We start from the raw sequence: 19,323 nt of genomic DNA, 5'->3' as shown, positions 1-19,323 counted from the left end.
CCCCCCCCCCCCCCCCCCCTGTGCGCTTGTCATGGTCTGTAAGCATGACATATGCGTGACGCGTACCGTCTGGGCCGCAAAAATAAAAGTGTAGCTCACCGCAAGCGTGACCGCAGCGCGCGTGGCGCTTCGTGAACGTGCTACAGTTGTCGACGCTGACCTGCTTTGATAGAGCAGAAACTCAAGAGGCTATGCAGACATTCTACGCCCTCAAATCGTGTCTGCCCAAGGAACTCCAAAAGCACCGCGGTGCTTCGCAGTCGCTGATAGGTACAGTTTTCTTTTTAAAGCGGACGTACGTACGTTACATACGGGTCCTCGTATCCAGCGTGAATGGTTTCATAATTTTATTTAGACGGAAAATTGTGCCCTGGGATCAGGAGCATTGACCAGGTTGTATATAGAGAGTGGGAAAACACCTTTAAGGATATTCTGTGGTTCTAAACGCGTATTTTGCGATGTTAACTAGAGACCTGTCGTGGTAAATACTCTTGTTTCTACGCCATACATATGGGGCCCGTCCTGTACATTCAGGTAAGTATGTTCCTATAGGCGGCGCTAAGAACGTTTGCAGCTGCCATCGCTTTCTTTTCTATATCACCATTGGCGCTGTTATGAAAACGGGAGCAAAAATTATGTATAGTGTCTCAGCCGCCCATTCCAGCTCAGAGCTCAAGGAAAATGTGCGTCGTTTTAATCACACGTTCTTGAATTGTAACCCTTAGCAATAGTCACTTGCCTGTGCTGCCTTTTGCCAGTGGTGTCGAGGTAGTAATTTCCGAGCTGCCTGATGTCGGCCAGACCGTCGTACAAGTAGTAGAAAATGTGGAAGTTGCGCTCTTGTCTGCAAAAAAGAAAAAGAAAGAAAGAAAACAAAAAAGAAACAGGATTCCCATGATGCTTCATACTAACCAGCGTTTCTATTATTGCTCTATGCCCGTAAAACACAATACAAAACACTTACGGTGCTTGCCACACCACTCGAGACTGCTCCAGGAGGTAGACCGATAGCTTACCTAAACGTGTGGAAAAAGGGGCATATTTAGCGCTTATGCTGCCGGATACACCGGCGGTGGTTTGGTGCGCAGATATGAGAACCAATCACAACAGCGGCCGACAATTTACTGCTGCAGACATGGACCACTGCATACACCCTGCACCGTAGGTATACGTCTTGCACTCTCTTTTGACACCACGCTCTCATTCGCAAAAGTCACACACTCAAGGACTAAGCGTTCTCACGACGAATTCGGCGTCGTCATATTGTACTAACCACCCGTGGCGTAAACGCATATGGAAGAAATGAAAAGTGCGTAAATAGATAAATCAAAAGAATTAGAACATAGAGAATTGTAAAAGTTCATTCTTAAACATGAAAGAAGTGCCGCTAATGTCGTTGGCCCTGAGGGTATACTAAATAAAGTACTAAACAATAATAAAACAAAATAAGCTGTCTGCCCCATTTATTACCTCCGTTTTCTATTTCTTTTTTATTGACCTCGATGTTGTGCGTTCAATTGGCGTGCATTAGTGTGCGTTCGCCATCACCTCGATGACGTGCGATTACTCTGCTTCGGCCTGCGCCCAAACAGAGTAAAGCTACTTCATGGGGAAGTACAAGAATTCTAAATAAATATGGAGTTTAGTATACGCTAACTATAGCTAGTTACTCCCCGAAAACGAGCTGCCATCTGCAGCAGCAGTTTCTTTGTTCTGAGAACGTAAGCAAGTATCGACTTTCAGTGTGCGAAGGCTTCAAAAAGTGATGGCCCTCTCTCCGTAATACAGGTTACATACACATCAGGACTTGGTGCAGAGGGCACCGACTGGCCTATTCTACGCGCACGGTCGGTTTTTGAAGCCGTCGAGGTATACGCACCTCCGGTGATCTTTCCCTGCTCTGTGAAGGTCAGGTCTAGGAACTTTCCGAATCGACTCGAGTTGTCGTTGATGCCCGTCTTGGCGTTGCCGAACGCCTCCATGATGGGGTTCACCTGCAAGATCTTGTCCTCCAGGTTGCGGTTTGTCGCCTGTGCAGCGCAGCGTCGAGGAGTAATTCTCGTCAAGTCCTTCACCAAATCCTTCGCGGAACGCATGCGGAGAATGCTAACAAACAAGCCAACGCTTTAGTGACAAGAGTAGTATACCATGCCTCCAGAGACTTTACTACAGAGTATATGTATATATAGGCGCTGAAGACATCTCGCTGGATTTCATGTAGGAGATGCAGCTGTGTACCATACGTGACGAGATGTTGTGGATTGTGACAGGTTTCATAACGCACAGCACTTGCGCAGCAAAGCATAGTATACGCGATGGCAAAAAGTGACAAGTGACAATACAGTTCTGAAAGAAGCAGCATAACCGGGAGCAGCTCGTTTCAGCCACCTACGGTAATGTACTTTCATTGAATACAGGCAAAATAATTCTTGCTTGTATGCTGATTAGCGCCACGATTCAGTGCAGTTATGGATGCATAGTGTGCACGCCGGAAAGATGTCGGAGGCCTGCTGAGTGCAAGAAAGCAGGTCTGCTAGACACTGGTAGCGGCCTATGGCGACGCGCTTTCGCGGTTGTTACGTACCTTTCCCAGAGCCACAAGTTGCCTGAGAAGGAGGTTGGCGCTCTCGGTTTTGCCGGCTCCGCTTTCTCCGCTGATGACGATGCACTAAAAGGGCAAAAAAGTATGTTTTCGCAAACTGACGCCGTTTCCGAATAAGCATTTCGGAGCATCCACCGATCTCGTTATGATAAATTTCATTACGGTGGCTCAAACGTCGGAGGTACCGAATCTCACCTGGTTCCTCTTTTGGTGCAACATGCTGTGGTAGGCGGCATCCGCGACTGCGAATATGTGCGGCGGGTTGTCCAGTTTGGCACGATTCCGGTACCTCAACGAGACCTGCAGCGTGGACACGTGGAGGGGGAGCACGCAGGGAAAGATTTATCGAAAGTGACGCTGCGGGCCCTGCGCCATGTGATTACTATAGGCACCGTTTCATAAACTAACGTGACCTCTTGGTGAACATGTTTTATTTCAGGGCACTAATAAACTATTAAGCTCGCTTCATTATGTATAGTAATAGCGGGTGGTACAGTAAAATTATAGGGAAACGGGTTCTGCCGTGCAAATATAAGGTAAAAAAAAAAGAAGCGATAGTCCGTGGTCCGCAGGTGAGAAGCAGATTAGCCTATTTATCATAAGTGCGCTCACAATGTAGTACTGTCTTACTAATGAGGCGGTGTGATTGAAGGGTTAAATGCAATGTTTGGAAGTAATGGCGATCATGTCACACTCAAGTTTTAGATGGCTCTGCGCAGGATCGTGAAAGCAAACAACAAACTTTACAATGTGTGCGGGCCATATATGCTAGTGGTTTGCTTCGAATTTCAGCAGAAATGATAAGTGCGTCGCGGTTGCAGCTATAATACCATGTTTCAGTGTAGCAACGATGCCAGAACTCCTTTTAGTACTGTGAAGATATAAGAAGTGTTAGCATGCACCATATACTTCATTTGAGTTCTGTGCACCGCTTTGGATAATCTTCGTAGTTACTTTGCAATACGTCGGAGCAGAGTAAAGGCCTTTCATGCTCTTAAATAAATGAGAAAAAAAAAGGTACTCCGGTAGCACGGCCTTACCTCTTCGGAGTAGATAGGAAGCTTCTGGAATGGGTTCATGGCGAGCAGTATGTCGCCGATGTACGTGTATATCTGGCCCCGCATGAATCTTTGGTACAGCTGGTCAACGATGATCTCCTGCAAGAGCGAACAGGCGATAGCGTTATCCCGTCGGTCGTTTCGTGACAATAGAACAGTTTTGATTGCCGTGAATTTGGCAAAACAGCCCCAACGCATTAGGCGCAGCCATGTCGTCTTGCCCTGTTAGCATGTAAGCGCGCTATAGACAGCGAATGAGTTTCCTCTCATTCCCTTCTGTAATTGGTTGTTTCGTGAGCTACATGTTCAAAAGTCGTTTATCGCTATTGAGTATCTCATTAAGCTTTTTACTGGCGCTCCTGAAATGATAATTGGAAGGTTCGAAGCACATTTCTTCTACTTCTACATGTCTCACCCTTATACTCGTGCCCCACTACAGTTATGTTCAGTTGCATAGCGCTTCCACATAGAGCTTGACGTTTTTGTGAGTCACTTGTGAAATTATTCAGTCGTTTGTCGCGGTTTTTATACAAAGGCTTCTTGATGTTGGAGCTCCCTCTAATACGTAAAAAGGTTATGCTTTGATATTTGCTCTACCATAATGAGTCCTATGAAACTGTGGACTGCTGTGAACCTTTGATCTATGTCAGTGAACCTCGTCTGGAAAGGCAAGCTACCCAAAGTTATCAACGCTGTCATTTAGCGCAAATCTATGTCGTAATTAATTATGTACAGCAGCTTTTGACCGTTTTAGTAAACGATGTTTTTCTTGCAAATTAGGCCGTTACCAAAAACATATAACATAAAACTACAATCTGTGAATAGAATTCTGCGCTCGCTGTGGACAATTTTAGGCAAGCTAATTGGGCTTGTTCTGAGAACGCTATCCGCTTGTCGACCCGAATTAATGTGGTCATTTTACCGACAGAGCACAGATTAACCATTAGTATTTATGGCAGGCTTTGACATGCAAGGAACTCCCAAATAATTTGGACCTTCGATCGTGGCATTCAGTAAGTGTCACGTATGTAGAGCATAAATATATCCGTTGTCGCAGTGCAGCGATCAGCTATGAACTCGACGACATGATAAATCGCTGCTATAAACGCAAAGGCGCTAGGGCACTAACGTCTCTGTCCCACGCACGTCCTGTTGAATTCCTACGGACCGCGAGGAACTTCCAGGCGATCTTAATATCGGTTTAATATGTATGTTGTTGTTAATGTTCGGCGCTCTTATGTAGTTTCCTGACATGGAATATATAGTGGGTTGTCTTCTGTTGATGTACGTGGGCACTCGGTTTGTGTCAAAATTATAGTCACATCAACGCTTCTTTGTTCTTCCCCCCACCCCACCCCCTTTGTCAAACCGAAACAATGCTAGTAAAGGCCCGTAAATGGACAGAACAAAACAGAGCGAGGTTAAAACACGTGGACGTTGTTTAGCAAGCGTAATACGGGAATTTATTCTTGTTACCTATAGGCCTATAAGCTAACAGCGCGCTATTGTTTGTGAAAAGAGTAAATTACTGTTCCACTGCTTTTACAATTCGAACACGACATTAACTTTTAAAAAGGGATGCATAAGCGTGCGCGTAAGTTTATCTCACGGGAGCACATGGGCACTTTTTTTTTTTTCGGAGCACCGGACATTATAGCTTCGGTTTCGTGAATGTCTCGTCCGGTGGGCTCCTAGACAACTCCGCAAACAGACGATTCACATAAATAGGTCACTGGGCTCACGCGAAACGCTTCTGTTCAGCAGCAATTAAACACACGACGTGCTGCCTCGATAGCGTCCTGCAAAATGACCTGATTGCGGGACGTTCCGGTTGCTCGGAAGATTACAGTCGCAAAAAGGCTCTTATACGGTTCCACAAATTTCAGTGTCTGCACAAAGAAACGCTGCAGGCCCAAATAGGTCCAGAAAAAGATGAACGCAGGCTAATTGCCACCGTTACTCATTCAACCCTTCTATTTTCTCTCCCCCGTCTCGCGATGAAATTCGGTCGATCGTGCATAGGAGTCACCATCATCTTATCGAGCTGACCGTTATACCAGACGAAGTTTAATGACCGGCATCGTTATTTTTTTTCCTGATTTAAAGAGCGATAGAGAAACGAGAAATGAGGTACAGCTGGAAGAGAGACATTAATCAGATGTAGTTTAATTGACTGCACTGCAGGAGAGCTGGGAAGAGGTAGAAAAAAGAAAGGAAATAAGCACGACGACTTTAGGAGCGTACGCAATTTAAGCGTAGCATTCGGCACAACGCTTCGGCATGCAACTGAAAGCAGCGCGCTTGCTGCCTGTTGCCCGGACGTCCCTTAGGAGTCCTGAAACAAAACCCCAGAGTATGCAGTTCTAATAACGTTCGATTTGTTCAGTGGATCCAGCACGCCGTCTTGAGTCTGTCCTTCTATTTTAATTTTTTTTCTTGCTGATTGCATTCTGCTGTGGCATTAGTCTCGTAAATGTGATTACGGCACCATTTCCTTGTTTCCTAAATTCTTTACAGTTCGAGGACTTGAATAAGAAGCAGTAATTTCTACTTTTGATGTCGCATTACTGAGTACGGTTTTTAGTATCTCATAAGAAAATAAGAAAAAAAAAGGAAACTCATGTAGCAAGCAGATAATTAAACGAAAAACTATAAATTAGCAAATCACATTCACAATAAAGTTCATGAACAAAAGGAATGTCCATGCGCTACTCATCGTTTTTATCGGCTTGATCGACCGTAACGATAGATTCCCTCATGGTAATGCTTGCATGTAACTCCAATGTTGGCGGATGCGTTTGCACGCGCAAACAGCATAGATGCTTGAGCAATATTATACGAAACATTGAATTTGTTTTAGAACAGCCACTGCTCGCAATACGCGGAATTAACATGCCCTTTGATGATGTAGTCTCGTGGCATAATTCAATGTCTGGCACAGCAGATGTTTGGTCACCAGGACACCTTGTATGCAAATTCCGGTGCCCCTTTTCGAATTGCTTGCGAGGTGGGGGTTGATTTCACACGGGAACATCAGCATTTGCGTTCTGGCGTCGAAGGAAATGTCCGGTTGGAGGTCAACCTTCTTTCAAGAGTGGACTAGCGCGAAAGGTTTGTGAGATGGGGCCAGTATCGCGCGGATGAATGTTATGATCGTCCCGTGTAAAAAAAAAAAAAAAAAAAAAAAGGCGGTGGCGGATGTCATCAGTCTCGTTACGTGACCTTAAACACCCACCATTCGCGTTAACAAATCATTGACCCTGTATGTAATTCATTGCTCTAAAATCTATTCATTTACGTTCCCTGCTTTTGTGCCACTAGTACTGCAGTCACCTTTACTAATGTCCACCGCAGATTCATTAAGCTTTCCTTTACTATGCCTCAACCGCAATGCCTCGTGTAGGATTCCTACACATGCTCATTGACACCTCTTGGTGTATAATGTCACTGACAGGCTGACAAAATATGCTCTATGGTTCGCGCGCTATCGCCACACGGTGCAGAAGTAATGTAGTAATCCGCAAAATTTTCTCCTACGGCACCTGCGGAACCGGTCTCCTCTGGCGGTATCAGCGTACACGTACCTCGGTGAGCGTCTCGAGGGCGGACAGGTCGTCCATGAGGATGGGCGTGGGCCTGGACTTGCGGTCGGTCTTGAGCTGGCCATGCTTGGTTGTCACTTCGGGCAGCCGCTTGCTGTAGCCTACCTTGCGCTGCGCCTTCAGTATCCGCATCAGCTCCTGGCGGATCTGGCCACAAAACACGTATCTTTATGTGACGTGTCTCAGTACGCGGCCATATAAGGCTGTGGGGGCGTGTAGCCTTACGGTTAAACGTGGCACGCTTCGCAATTACGCTCGATTTAGGCAACATGTGCACTCAACGGCTATAAATGTAACACATTCATAAGTACGTCACAGAAAGCACTCGATATTATTCTGCTGATCAATAGAAACTCGTGAATCTGCGTTCGTTTCGACAAAATCTGCTGTGGTCTCAACACAGCCTCACACATTTCTGCCGTGCTCTGTTTCGTGAATATTAGTCTATGTATATGGAAGCTACTTATTCTCCGCACGGTCATAAAATGGTAGCGTCACGGTGATTATAAGCCCTTATCATGGAAGTTTACAATGAAAATTTCCCGCTCAGCGCAATTTTGAGAGAAAAACGATGCACACCTACAATGCGTTACATGTGCATATATAGAAGAAGGTCTATAGGTACCTCTTCAGGATGCTTCGGGACCTGAGCGATGAACTTGTGGTTCATCAGGTCCGACATCAAGGGCCTCTTCTCGTAATCCTTAACCAAGCACCTGCGGGAGTCAAAGAACACAGTTGTTCTCTATAGGGTCAACCGAAAAAACAAAAGCAGATGCTTCACAGCGTCTTACTGTTATGTTCTTTTTGTGACTTTCTAAGTGTTAGCACTCACAAGATTGCAAACTTCGCTACGCTCACAACGGGAGTGATGTGTCATGGTACCTGAAGTTCTTAGTGCTTGAGCGAACGGGGTAACCGTACCGTTTCTCATAATACTACCTAGACGGACACCCGGCGCCACCGTCTCGAGGGTTTCCTAAAGAGCGCTTTGACATCATATATCAGTGCCGAAATCTGGGAGGTTAAGCTTGTGCGGTACGTGGCTTGACCTAAAAAGCCATGACTGCTGAAATAAAGCTTTCTTAAAATTAAGTATTCATAAGAAAAATTGTGGTGCTTCCGTAATACATGTTGCATTTATGTTTGCTCTTTTACGTTGCTTTCTTGCCCTCTGGGCAACTGTAAGAAACTGTGTGGGGCTAGCATTTCTAAAGTATACTATAGTCACGACACTTTTATATTCTCTTACAACCTCCTATATTCTCGTATCTAAGGAAGGCTGTACCAGCTGATGTTTGACGCTGAAACTACGTTGGAACTACCACAAGGTAGCGTTAGTAATTCTAGCTCTTATTATTCTTAACAGGAAAAAAAAATTACGGTGGTGCGACGATTGTACCACCGCAATAAGATAAACTTGTGCAGCAACGGAAGCAAGTGAAAGAGTACAGACGCTCGAAGGCAGCGATCACCTCCATTATGCGCCTTTGATCGCTCTCGGCTTGATGCCTACTGAATGGTAGCTTCACGGAAGGATAAGTAGCGCACAATAAGCGAGCGCCTGTCCCTTCTCAGAAGATACAACATGCTCTCGTTGCTAATTGGCTAACATGGGCCCTGCCCTTCGTTGAAGTAGGTGAGACGGAGTGTAGTCACAGCGCACCTACAGTCGAATAGTACTTTCATATAAATCTTTTGAAGTTAACGCTAGCTCGCTCACAAAACCCCGCCGTCATATTCACTTTTTTCTGGCACTGCGATACCTTCTTGTTCCGAGTTAAGCGGTTTGTTCGTTTGCAAACTTTGCAAACGAACAAACCAAATTGCAAACGTTTGCAATTTGGAGACCGTTATCGATGTAAAGGACACCAAGGTCATAAACTTGCTCAAATTCTTTAATCGTGCTGAACCCCAGGTGTCAAGCAGTATGCACTATATGGGCGTACAAGACACGCAGAGCGCGGTCACGCTCTGTTTTGTGCTCGCTGACTTTGAAGTTTAGTTTAAGCGCGGACAGATCAGGGGGCGCAAGAAGAGACACGGAAAGTGTACCTATAGGACGTGAACGCGCCAGTTCCAATACAACCAGCGTTCGAGAGGAAAGGTGCAGCAGGGTCCCCCGCTGGGCTTAATTCTGCGGCCAGGTGCGAAGAAGAGCACGCCGCCGTGAAAAACGCCTCTTCGTCGAGCCGCGCCCGTCTCCTCCGACTCGCGAAGTAGGTGGCCCCGATTCAAGCCTTTATACAAAACCAGTACCTCACCGCCTTCTTCTTCTTGTGCGGACCGCGTCGGGAAGACACGGGACATTATTATACGTCTGTGCGCGCACCCTCTCATCGGAGCAACCGCGTCATAAGCGACGCGCGTTAGCGTCTAGCGGGAAGACTAATTTTCTCCAATGCCTATACCTCATAGTTGGCCAAGCGGTTCCAATGCATCGCGGTTTTCTCGACACCGTATGTACTTACGCGGTGGCTAAAAATAGAACGACACCGCTCTGCAGCTGTTAACTTGCTCCTGCTCTGCAATGCATGCGCCGGTGCTGGACCTGGGAGCAGACGGGCGCGTGGCTTGCCGCATAGTGTGAATGCATCCTGTATGACTGCGGTCCTTGTTAAGCAACAACCACAAAAAGACTACCTGTTCTCCCCGAACTTCACGGGTTGACTAATAGAGCGTCAGCTGGGCGGGCATTGTGTGTTGGTCAGGAGAGCTTAAGTCTGCAAGCCGTGAAGTCACATCGACTAATGCAGTTCATTTTGGCTAAAGAAATGTTCGCCATACTCCTTTATATGCATACATATCTTAAAGAAATTTAAATACTGGTAAGAAATAAATATCGGTTGCACATCCGTACAGTACCATTAGATTTGTGCGTATGTCCTTAATAAACGTGAGAGCCAATGTCTCAATATCTAGCTCTCTAAATATGACCTTACGTGGAACTGATTTGCGCGGCCGCCGACGGCCGCCAAAATCAGCAGAAAAACGTGAAGCGTGTCTCGTGGTCTCCTGACTTTTCTATTTCTCGAATAGGAACAGATGATTTCTCGATGGTTCTTCTCGTTGCGAACACGTTAATTTTTTTTTAAGAGCTTCCCGACGCGTGTGAACGGCGCAACATTTCCCACCTGCACTGTCCATTCGATCATGCATGAGCCACGCGAATAAGCCTGTGACGTTATTAAGGTGGCGAATACCAATAGAATCCACGTCTGGAACATCCACGCAGCGTGATCTACGGCAAATGAAATTATGTCTTTCAGGGGCATGGGATGCATGGGAGGCTTTGCGATTTCTTCGGTCTGCAGCCAAAACTTAAAAGACACGGGGCGGAGAACAAGTGCCCAGGAGCCACCGCCAGCTTCTGTGTGTGTTCTCGCCGCCTTATCAGCTGACAAATAGGAAATGCGCATCAAATAGGTATATGAGGCAAATTTTTCTCGCACATAGTATTCATAGTATAGTATGCTATGTATAGAACTATACATAGTATAGTTCAGCCGATAACTATGGTCGCAAGTGATAAACGGAAAACATTAGAACGGACTTTACTGTTAGCCGACATCTCAATCGCCGACAGACACCTGCTTGGTACCTGCAACGTCGTGCGCTGAATGCGCTTGAGCGGCGGTCCATCGCCAAAGCGAAACTGCTATAAGCCCGTCCTAGCTCGGTCAACTCGAGCGCTACGAGCCGGTGCGTACCGGCCTACACTGCAACAAAGTGTCGCAAGCGAACGCGAAGCAGGCATGCAGCTACGCACGAGAGGCACAACACTCTATATACTCACACTGAGAGGAAATCGTTGAAGTCATCGGACCACTCGGCCGGGTTCTTCAGCTTGGGCGGCGGGTTCCTGCGTCAGAGGAGATGCGCCAGCTCGCTGAATTCGGCCGCTCGGTCGCCGAGCACATCATGCACACTGCACTCGCGCCTGTGGCGGGCGCGCGAACCATTACGGGCGCCGCCAGAAGCGCCGCTCCTCAGCGAGGAGAAAGATGCGCGGACGCGTGCGCCGGCAGCGTCCACGGCATTCTCGCTTATTTGCCTCTCTCTCTCCCCCCCTCTCTCTCTATCTCTCGTTTTTCCTCGGGGCATCATCAGCATCCTTACCTGCATGTGTACGTACGGTCTCGTATACCGTTCCCCCTCCGATCGCGTTCCCCTCTTTCTCCGGGTCACGTTTCCTTGGCTACTCGTTGCTCTTGTTGCTTCTCGCTCTCATTGCCATCTCTCTCTCTCTCTCTCTTTTCTTTCTTTTTCTATGCATTCGGTGCTTCTTTTTTTGAGTTTCACACGTTTCCTTACGCGGGTTATTATCGCCGTTACGATTCTATTGTCCCTGTGACTCCATTACGCGGCGGCGGCGATCCAAGGACTTTCTTCTCCAACACCGCCGCACTGACCCAGCTTCTCGTGGTTTTTCGTTGCTGTTGTTGTTTTTGTTTCTTTTCCGACTTGACCATCTGCATCGGTTCTTGGTTGCGCTTCAAGGTCTAAAGGTGCCCCGCGACGTTATGCCGTGGGAGCATCATTCCGCGCCGCTCGGAGACAAGGCCGTGGGATCAATTTTCGGTCGCGGTGGTCGCGTTCCGACGGAGGCGATATGCGTGTATTTGCAAACGCCGTATAGGTGGCCTCCTTCGCGACTTCTCGCTTCTTCTGGACGCCCTGGACGTATGCACGGCGTTTCGATGCTTTGAAATGACGCTTTGAACATAAATAGGTCGGTGCATATCACGAGTTCATCACTGGATGTTTCTAGATACTTGTACAGCTTAAATGAGAAAGGAGACGCTTCTAGCGAGACATCTTTCACACGCTATCCTATTGACTTGATATGCTTTTAGTTCCATTATTGTGGAACTTCCGTATCAATTCTGCGTCATTATATATATATATATATATATATATATATATATATATATATATATATATATATATATATATATATATATATATATATATATATATATATATATATATATATATATATATATATAAGATAAAAACGCCAGAGCTCTCGCACAGCTGAATTTGAGGTCCATGCGATACTCACAATGCGTTACAAATGTACTCAACGCACCTGCGGACCAGCTCACATTCAGAAGAGCAGTCAGTTATGAAGTATGCGGTCACGAGACAAACGACGAAATACAAGTCCCACGCACGTAGCTGTGACCTCTTTTTTACAACTGGTCCTTTCTGCGGGACACCTCGAACAGGAAGCTTCCTCAGTAGGCCACGATTCGCATATGCAGATCGTTAATAGGCAGACGCGCTTGAATTCAGGGCACAGGTAAACTGTACTATAGGTGCCACACACAAAGTACCTTCGGTACGTGGTTACAAACAACCAATTAAGCATGCATAATTTTCGTTGAAAGATAGAAAACGCTTACTCTCTCTGTCTCTTTCTCTCTCTCTCTCTCTGTATATATCCATTATATATTATCTATTTGTGGTAAAAAAAAAAAAAACTCGGAAATGGAGCTAAAATCTCTGAAAGAAATGAGCTTCGGCCTATTGGCGGCCATTACTTTCGATGTCATTCTAGATGCACATACACGAATTACGTTATGAACCGCCGTCGTCATTGTCAGTCGAGTCAGAGAGGCGGTATGTGAAGATTGCGTTTAGAGAAAGAAGAGCCCTCGGAAACGAAATCAGGGACAGATCAAACTGACCAAGCGTTGCGCTTGTAAACGCTGTCTGTCATTAGCAGATGTGTTTCGCCGAATTATCATTATCATAATCATAATCATGATCAGCATGTTATTGGCCACTGCAGGATGAAGGCGGGTTGGGGGCATAAAATAAGTATTATATTTTCGACATTACCATTTGACAAATGGCATTTCACGAGCAACTTTTTTTAATGCGGGCCCAGATGATCAGGATTGGTAGGGAAATATACTGAAGTCAAATGAATTTCTGTCTCTGTAGCGAAAAAATATATATACCTCATCGTGTTTACAGGAGGTATTCAGAGACCTGGATTGGAAAGAATTGGGGATAAGAGTTAATGGAGAATACCTTAGTAACTTGCGATTCGCTGATCATATTGCCTTGCTTAGTAACTCAGGGGACCAATTGCAATGCATGCTCACTGACCTGGAGAGACGAAGTAGAAGGGTGGGTCTAAAAATTAATCTGCAGAAGACTAAAGTAATGTTGAACAGCCTCGGAAGAGAACAGCATTTTACGATAGGTAGCGAGGCACTGGAAGTGGTATAAGGGAATACATTTACTTAGGACAGGTAGTGACCGCGGATCCGGATCATGAGACTGCAATAATCAGAATAAGAATGGGCTGGGGTGCGTTTGTCAGGCATTCTCAGATCATGAACAGCAAGTTGTCATTATCCCTCAAGAGAAAAGTGTATAGCAGCTGTGTCTTACCAGTACTCACGTACGGGGCAGAAACCTGGAGGCTTACGAAAAGGGTTCTACTTAAATTGAGGACGACGCAACGAGCTATGGAAAGAAGAATGATGGGTGCAACGTTAAGGGATAAGAAAAGAGCAGATTGGGTGAGGGAACAAACGCGAGTTAATGACATCTTAGTTGAAATCAAGAAAAAGAAATGGGGGGCATGGGCAGGACATGTAATGAGGAGGGAAGATAACCGGTGGCCATAAAGAGTTACGGAATGGATTCCAAGGGACCGGAAGCGTAGCAGAGGGCGGCAGAAAGTTAGGTGGGCGGATGAGATTAAGAAGTTTGCAGGGACAACATATGGCCACAATTAGTACATGACTGGGGTAGTTGGAGAAGTATGGTAGAGGCCTTTGCCCTGCAGTTGGCGTAACCATGCTGCTGCTGCTGCTGCTGCTGCTGCTGATGATGATGATGATGAGTGAAAAAAATACGAAATGGGAAGCGTTGTCGTGATGCACCAGTTAAAGCTGTTCTTTTCAAATTCAGAGGCAGTGGTTTCGTAGATTTGCCCGCAGCTAGAGGTATGTGTCACATCACTGGGTGAAACGGGTCGTTTTTACTACTGTGGCCGTATCTATGTGCGCCGCTGTTGAAGACCGCGAGCCAACTGCTGAAACGCGATGACTGTGCGAGTTGTCGTGCGGCTGGCGTCCCTCGGTTTCGTTCGCAGTGCAGGTCCATTGGCCCTAATCAAAGAATTACACTGGCACGCCCCATGCTGTCTTTTCCAAACACTCGGTGGATAGTGTCTAAAGCTGGAGCTACCTATAGCGGAGCTACTGCACGTGAAACTACCTGGTGACATAAGGACAACTTGATGGAGCTTATTGTTCCGTTTCTAATGCACTGCAAAAATCCTCAGTTGTTATATGAACTACATCAAAAAAGACTCACGCAATAAACCCGAACGTATGCCTATCTGCATGAAAAGTTTAAAACACTCAAACATCTGACTTTAAAGCATGCGACCACAATGCAAATGGATCCGCCGCGGTACGGTAGCCCAGTGGTCATGGCGTCGCGCTGCTGAGCTCGAGGCAGGGGGTGCGATATCCCGCCTGCGTGTACCTAGATTAGGTGCACGTCAAGGAAACCCACACTGTACAAATATTCACACCCTTAAGGGTGTTTTCTTGTCGCACTGGTTATCTTACACCCTTACTGTTAGGGCCTTACAAAAATTTATAGAGGCCGACAACGGAGCTCTAGCTAGACGTGCGATGACAAAACAGGTAATTAAAAACTATGTAATCATTCTGAGAGCCTTGGGTCACAGAAATATACGACAGGAGAGTTTCATATCTCTCCCATGTGAAATTATCTTGTAGGACTTGTCTGTGCGCCCAAGGCTGTCAAAATAATTACACAGTTTTAACTACGTCTTTTGGCATCGCACCTCTAGTTACAGCTCCGTTGTCGCCACCTATACATTTTTATAAAGCCCTAATGGTAACGGTGTTACCGGTGCGACAATAAAACACACTTAAGCGTGTAAACATTCTTATAGTGCAGGTGGTCAAAATTATTGGCATGCCTGATAATCGTGGTTTTCGCATGTAAGACCTCAACATTAAAAAAAAAAAATTGCAATTCCAATGGCAGAATTAGTCCCAGAACTTTTGAATCACACATTGTGCGTAGCGACAAAAGGTTGATTCATATATAGCACGCCTAGGTTTGTGTTTAAGAAGCAAAGATAACACGCCCAGCGCGAAACAATGTAACAAGTACTCACGTCAAGCAGTGCTCACATCGTATGTCTCTTTATGTAACGGCGTCAATGCAATGCCAGCCATTTCAGGGCCGTACGCTCTCTCTCTCTCTCTCCCTCGCTTTTCTTTTTTTATTCGTTTCTCGCTTCCTGTTATTGTGAATAGAAAACACACCCGTTCTACTTCAGCCAGCATGTTTTATGGCTTCCTGCCATTCACGCGGTCAGCGCAAATCGCGGGAAGCGGTTCCCCCTTGTTGAACTACATGCATATGTACCTCGGTTAATGTAGACGTTTCCCTTCGTTCCTTACTTCGCGGCGTGTTAAGAGAGACAGCGGCCGGTGTGAATTTGCTTGCTTTCTGCATCCATTCATTCTAGTGGCAACCGGAGGCAGGCGAATGCCTTCATTCTGGCGTTCTTCCCTGTCCCTTACGTTAACAAGATACGGTGGTCATGATATTTTCGGCTATTCAATTTATTTTCTTATTTTTGCGTTAAATGACGTCCCTATAGGCTTCCAAACTCTACAAATATAGTGTCAAGCCGCGGAGCGGTGTAAATAATTTATTATAATAGCATTCCTGCAACCAGTTTTGGTTTAGTTTCTTAAGAGGATATAGTGTCGTGCCGTCACGACACAGCATGGAGTCACGTGGGAGGAGGACATTGCGACGTTTTGACACGTGCTCATGGCGTACTCGGTCGCCTCGTATGCGGTTGCTCGATGTGAGGGCCAGTGTAGCAGCATAGCGGACGACCGAGCGAGCCACACTCCCACGTGACCACACAGCGTGTCGTGACATCACCACAAAGGAGAAATAAAAGCGAAACTGGCTGTAGAAAAGCCATTATAATAAATTGTTTAGAGCGCTGTGAGGATTGACAGTATCTTTTCAGGGGTTTAGAGGTACCGGACTTTCACTTAAAGGGACACTAAAGGTTAATAATAAGTCAACGTGGACTGTTGAAATACCATCCCAGAAACATCGAAACGCTTGTTTCGTGCGAAGAAGAGACTTACTTTAGGAGAAAATGCGTTCTGAAGTGTCCGCGTACCTCTAGCGCAGTTCAAATCACCCGCCCTCCGATCGAGGAGTATTGACGTCATGGTCTCATAGTGACGTTGCACCGTCGGTGAGGAAAACGGCTTCCGCAGACGGCGCTACGGCTTTTCTGCACAAAACGCAAATGCGCGGCCAGAAACAGAGCCAAGACAGAGCCAAGAGCAGCGCGAAAACGGAACTATGGTGGCTAGCGGAAGGGAAAGCGCACGACGATAAGCTGGTTCTTTATTTTATGACGCCAACTTCGACGCTCATTGCAATGGACGACCCTGGCAACGACACATTCGCTCGCGATGCTGGGCTCGAGTTCAGCGATTTTAGCATTGATGAACGTGACCGCGCCGGACAGGCCGCCATTGGAATATGAACCTGGCAACGTTTAACGCTAGAACGTTATCTAGTGAGGCGAGTCTAGCAGTGCTATTAGAGGAATTAGAGGGCAGCAAATGGAATATAATGGGGCTCAGTGAAGTCAGGGGGCCAAAAGAAGCCTATACAGTGCTAAAAAGCGGGCACGTCCTGTGCTACCGGGGCTTAGCGGAGAGACGAGAACTAGGAGTCGGATTCCTGATTAATAAGAATATAGCTGGCAACATACAGGAATTCTATAGCATTAACGAGAGGGTGGCAGGTCTTGTTGTGAAACTTAATAAGAGGTACAAAATGAAGTTTGTACAGGTCTACGCCCCTACACCCAGTCATGATGACCAGGAAGTCGAAAGCTTCTATGAAGACGTGGAATCGGCCATGGGTAGAGTGAAAACAAAATACATTATACTGATGGGCGACTTCAATGCCAAGGTAGGCAAGAAGCACGCTGGAGACAAACCAGTGGGGGAATATGGCATAGGCACCAGGAATAGCAGGGGAGAGTTATTAGTAGAGTTTGCGGAACAGAATAATATGCGGATAATGAATACATTCTTCCGCAAGCGGGATAGCCGAAAGTGGACGTGGAGGAGCCCGAACAGCGAGACTAGAAATGAAATAGACTTCATACTCTGCGCTAACCCTGGCATCACACAAGATGTGGACGTGCCCAGCAAGGTGCGCTGCAGTGACCATAGGATGGTAGGAACTCGAATTAGCCTAGACCTGAGGAGGGAACGGAAGAAGCTGGTACATAAGAAGCAGATCAATGAGTTAGCGGTAAGAGGGAAAATAGATGAATTCCAGATCAAGCTACTGAACAGGTATTCTTCTTTAACTCAGGAAGAGGACCTTAGTGTTCAAGCAATGAACGACAGTCTTGTGGACATCATTAAGGAGTGTGCAAGGGAAGTCGGTGGTTACTCCGTTAGACAGGATACCAGTAAGCTATCGCAGGAGACGGAAGATCTGATCAAGAAACGCCAATGTATGAAAGCCTCTAACCCTACAGCTAGAATAGAACTGGCAGAACTTACGAAGTTAATCAACAAGCGTAAGACAGCTGACATAAGGAAGCATAGTATGGATAGAATTGAAAATGCTCTCAGGAACGGAGGAAGCCTAAAAGCAGTGAAGAAGAAACTAGGAATTGGCAAGAATCAGATGTATGCGTTAAGAGACAAAGCCGGCAATATCATTACTAATATGGATGAGATAGTTCAAGTGGCTGAGGAGTTCTATAGAGATTTATACAGTAACAGTGGCACCCACGATGATAATGGAAGAGAGAGTAGTCTAGAGGAATTCGAAATCCCACAGGTAACGCCGGAATAAGTAAAGAAAGCCTTGGGAACTTTGCAAAGGGGGAAGGCAGTTGGAGAGGATCTGGTAACAGCAGATTTGTTGAAGGATGGTGGGCAGATTGTTCTATAGAAACTGGCCACCCTGTATACGCAATGCCTCATGACATCGAGAGTACCGGAATCTTGGAAAAGCGCTAACATAATCCTAATCCATAAGAAAGGGGACTCAAAAGACTTGAAAAATTATAGACCGATGTGCTTACTGTCCGTTGCCTACAAAGTATTTACTAAGGTAATTGCAAATAGAATCAGGAACACCTTAGACTTCCATCAAGCAAAGGACCAGGCAGGATTCCGTAAAGGCTACTCAACAATAGACCATATTCACGCTATCAATCAGGTGATAGAAAAAATGTGCGGAATATAACCAACCTTTATATATAGCTTTCACTGATTACGAGAAAGCGTTTGATTCAATCGACACCTCAGCAGTCATGGAGGCACTGCGGAATCAGGGTGTAGACGAGCCGTATGTAAAAATACTGAAAAATATCTATAGCGGCTCCACAGCCACCGTAGTCCTCCATAATGAAAGCAACAAAATGCCGATAAAGAAAGGCGTCAGGCAGGGAGATACAATCTCTCCAATGCTATTCACAGCGTGTTTACAGGAGGTATTCAGAGACCTGGATTGGGAAGAATTGGGGATAAGAGTTAATGGAGAATACCTTAGTAACTTGCGATTCGCTGATGATATCGCCTTGCTTAGTAACTCAGGGGACCAACTGCAATGCATGCTCACTGACCTGGAGAGGCAAAGCAGAAGGGTGGGTCTAAAAATTAATCTGCAGAAAACTAAAGTAATGTTTAACAGTCTCGGAAGAGAACAGCAGTTTACAATAGGTAGCGAAGCACTCGAAGTGGTAAGGGAAATATCTACTTAGGACAGGTAGTGACTGAGGATCCGGATCATGAGACTGAAATAATCAGAAGAATAAGAATGGGCTGGGGTGCGTTTGGCAGGCAGTCTCAGATCATGAACAGCAGGTTGCCATTATCCCTCAAGAGAAAAGTGTATAACAGACGTGTCTTACCAGTACTCACGTACGGGGCAGAAACCTGGAGGCTTACGAAAAGGGTTCTACTTAAATTGAGGACGACAC

The 19,323-nt window shown here is 46.1% G+C and overlaps 1 protein-coding gene across 3 annotated transcripts in view; it reads right to left on the bottom strand.

Moving 5' to 3' along the window:
* ninaC (STKc_myosinIII_N_like and MYSc_Myo21 domain-containing protein ninaC) overlaps nt 1-19,323 on the bottom strand; it is a 164,865-nt gene that overhangs the window by 28,126 nt on the left and 117,416 nt on the right. For all 3 annotated transcript variants that reach the window (XM_075681029.1, XM_075681028.1, XM_075681027.1), the window contains exons 10-18: nt 11,059-11,124; nt 7,888-7,978; nt 7,245-7,409; nt 3,643-3,759; nt 2,798-2,902; nt 2,585-2,668; nt 1,880-2,030; nt 965-1,016; nt 740-844 (exon numbers count right to left, since the gene is read on the bottom strand). In XM_075681029.1, coding sequence (XP_075537144.1) covers nt 740-844; nt 965-1,016; nt 1,880-2,030; nt 2,585-2,668; nt 2,798-2,902; nt 3,643-3,759; nt 7,245-7,409; nt 7,888-7,978; nt 11,059-11,124 — 936 coding nt within the window. The remainder of the gene's footprint in view (nt 1-739; nt 845-964; nt 1,017-1,879; nt 2,031-2,584; nt 2,669-2,797; nt 2,903-3,642; nt 3,760-7,244; nt 7,410-7,887; nt 7,979-11,058; nt 11,125-19,323) is intronic.

The sequence above is a fragment of the Dermacentor variabilis genome, chromosome 2, assembly GCF_050947875.1.
Source record: "Dermacentor variabilis isolate Ectoservices chromosome 2, ASM5094787v1, whole genome shotgun sequence".
Classification (NCBI taxonomy): Eukaryota; Metazoa; Arthropoda; class Arachnida; order Ixodida; family Ixodidae; genus Dermacentor; species Dermacentor variabilis.
This window is presented reverse-complemented; position numbering and strand designations above follow the sequence as displayed.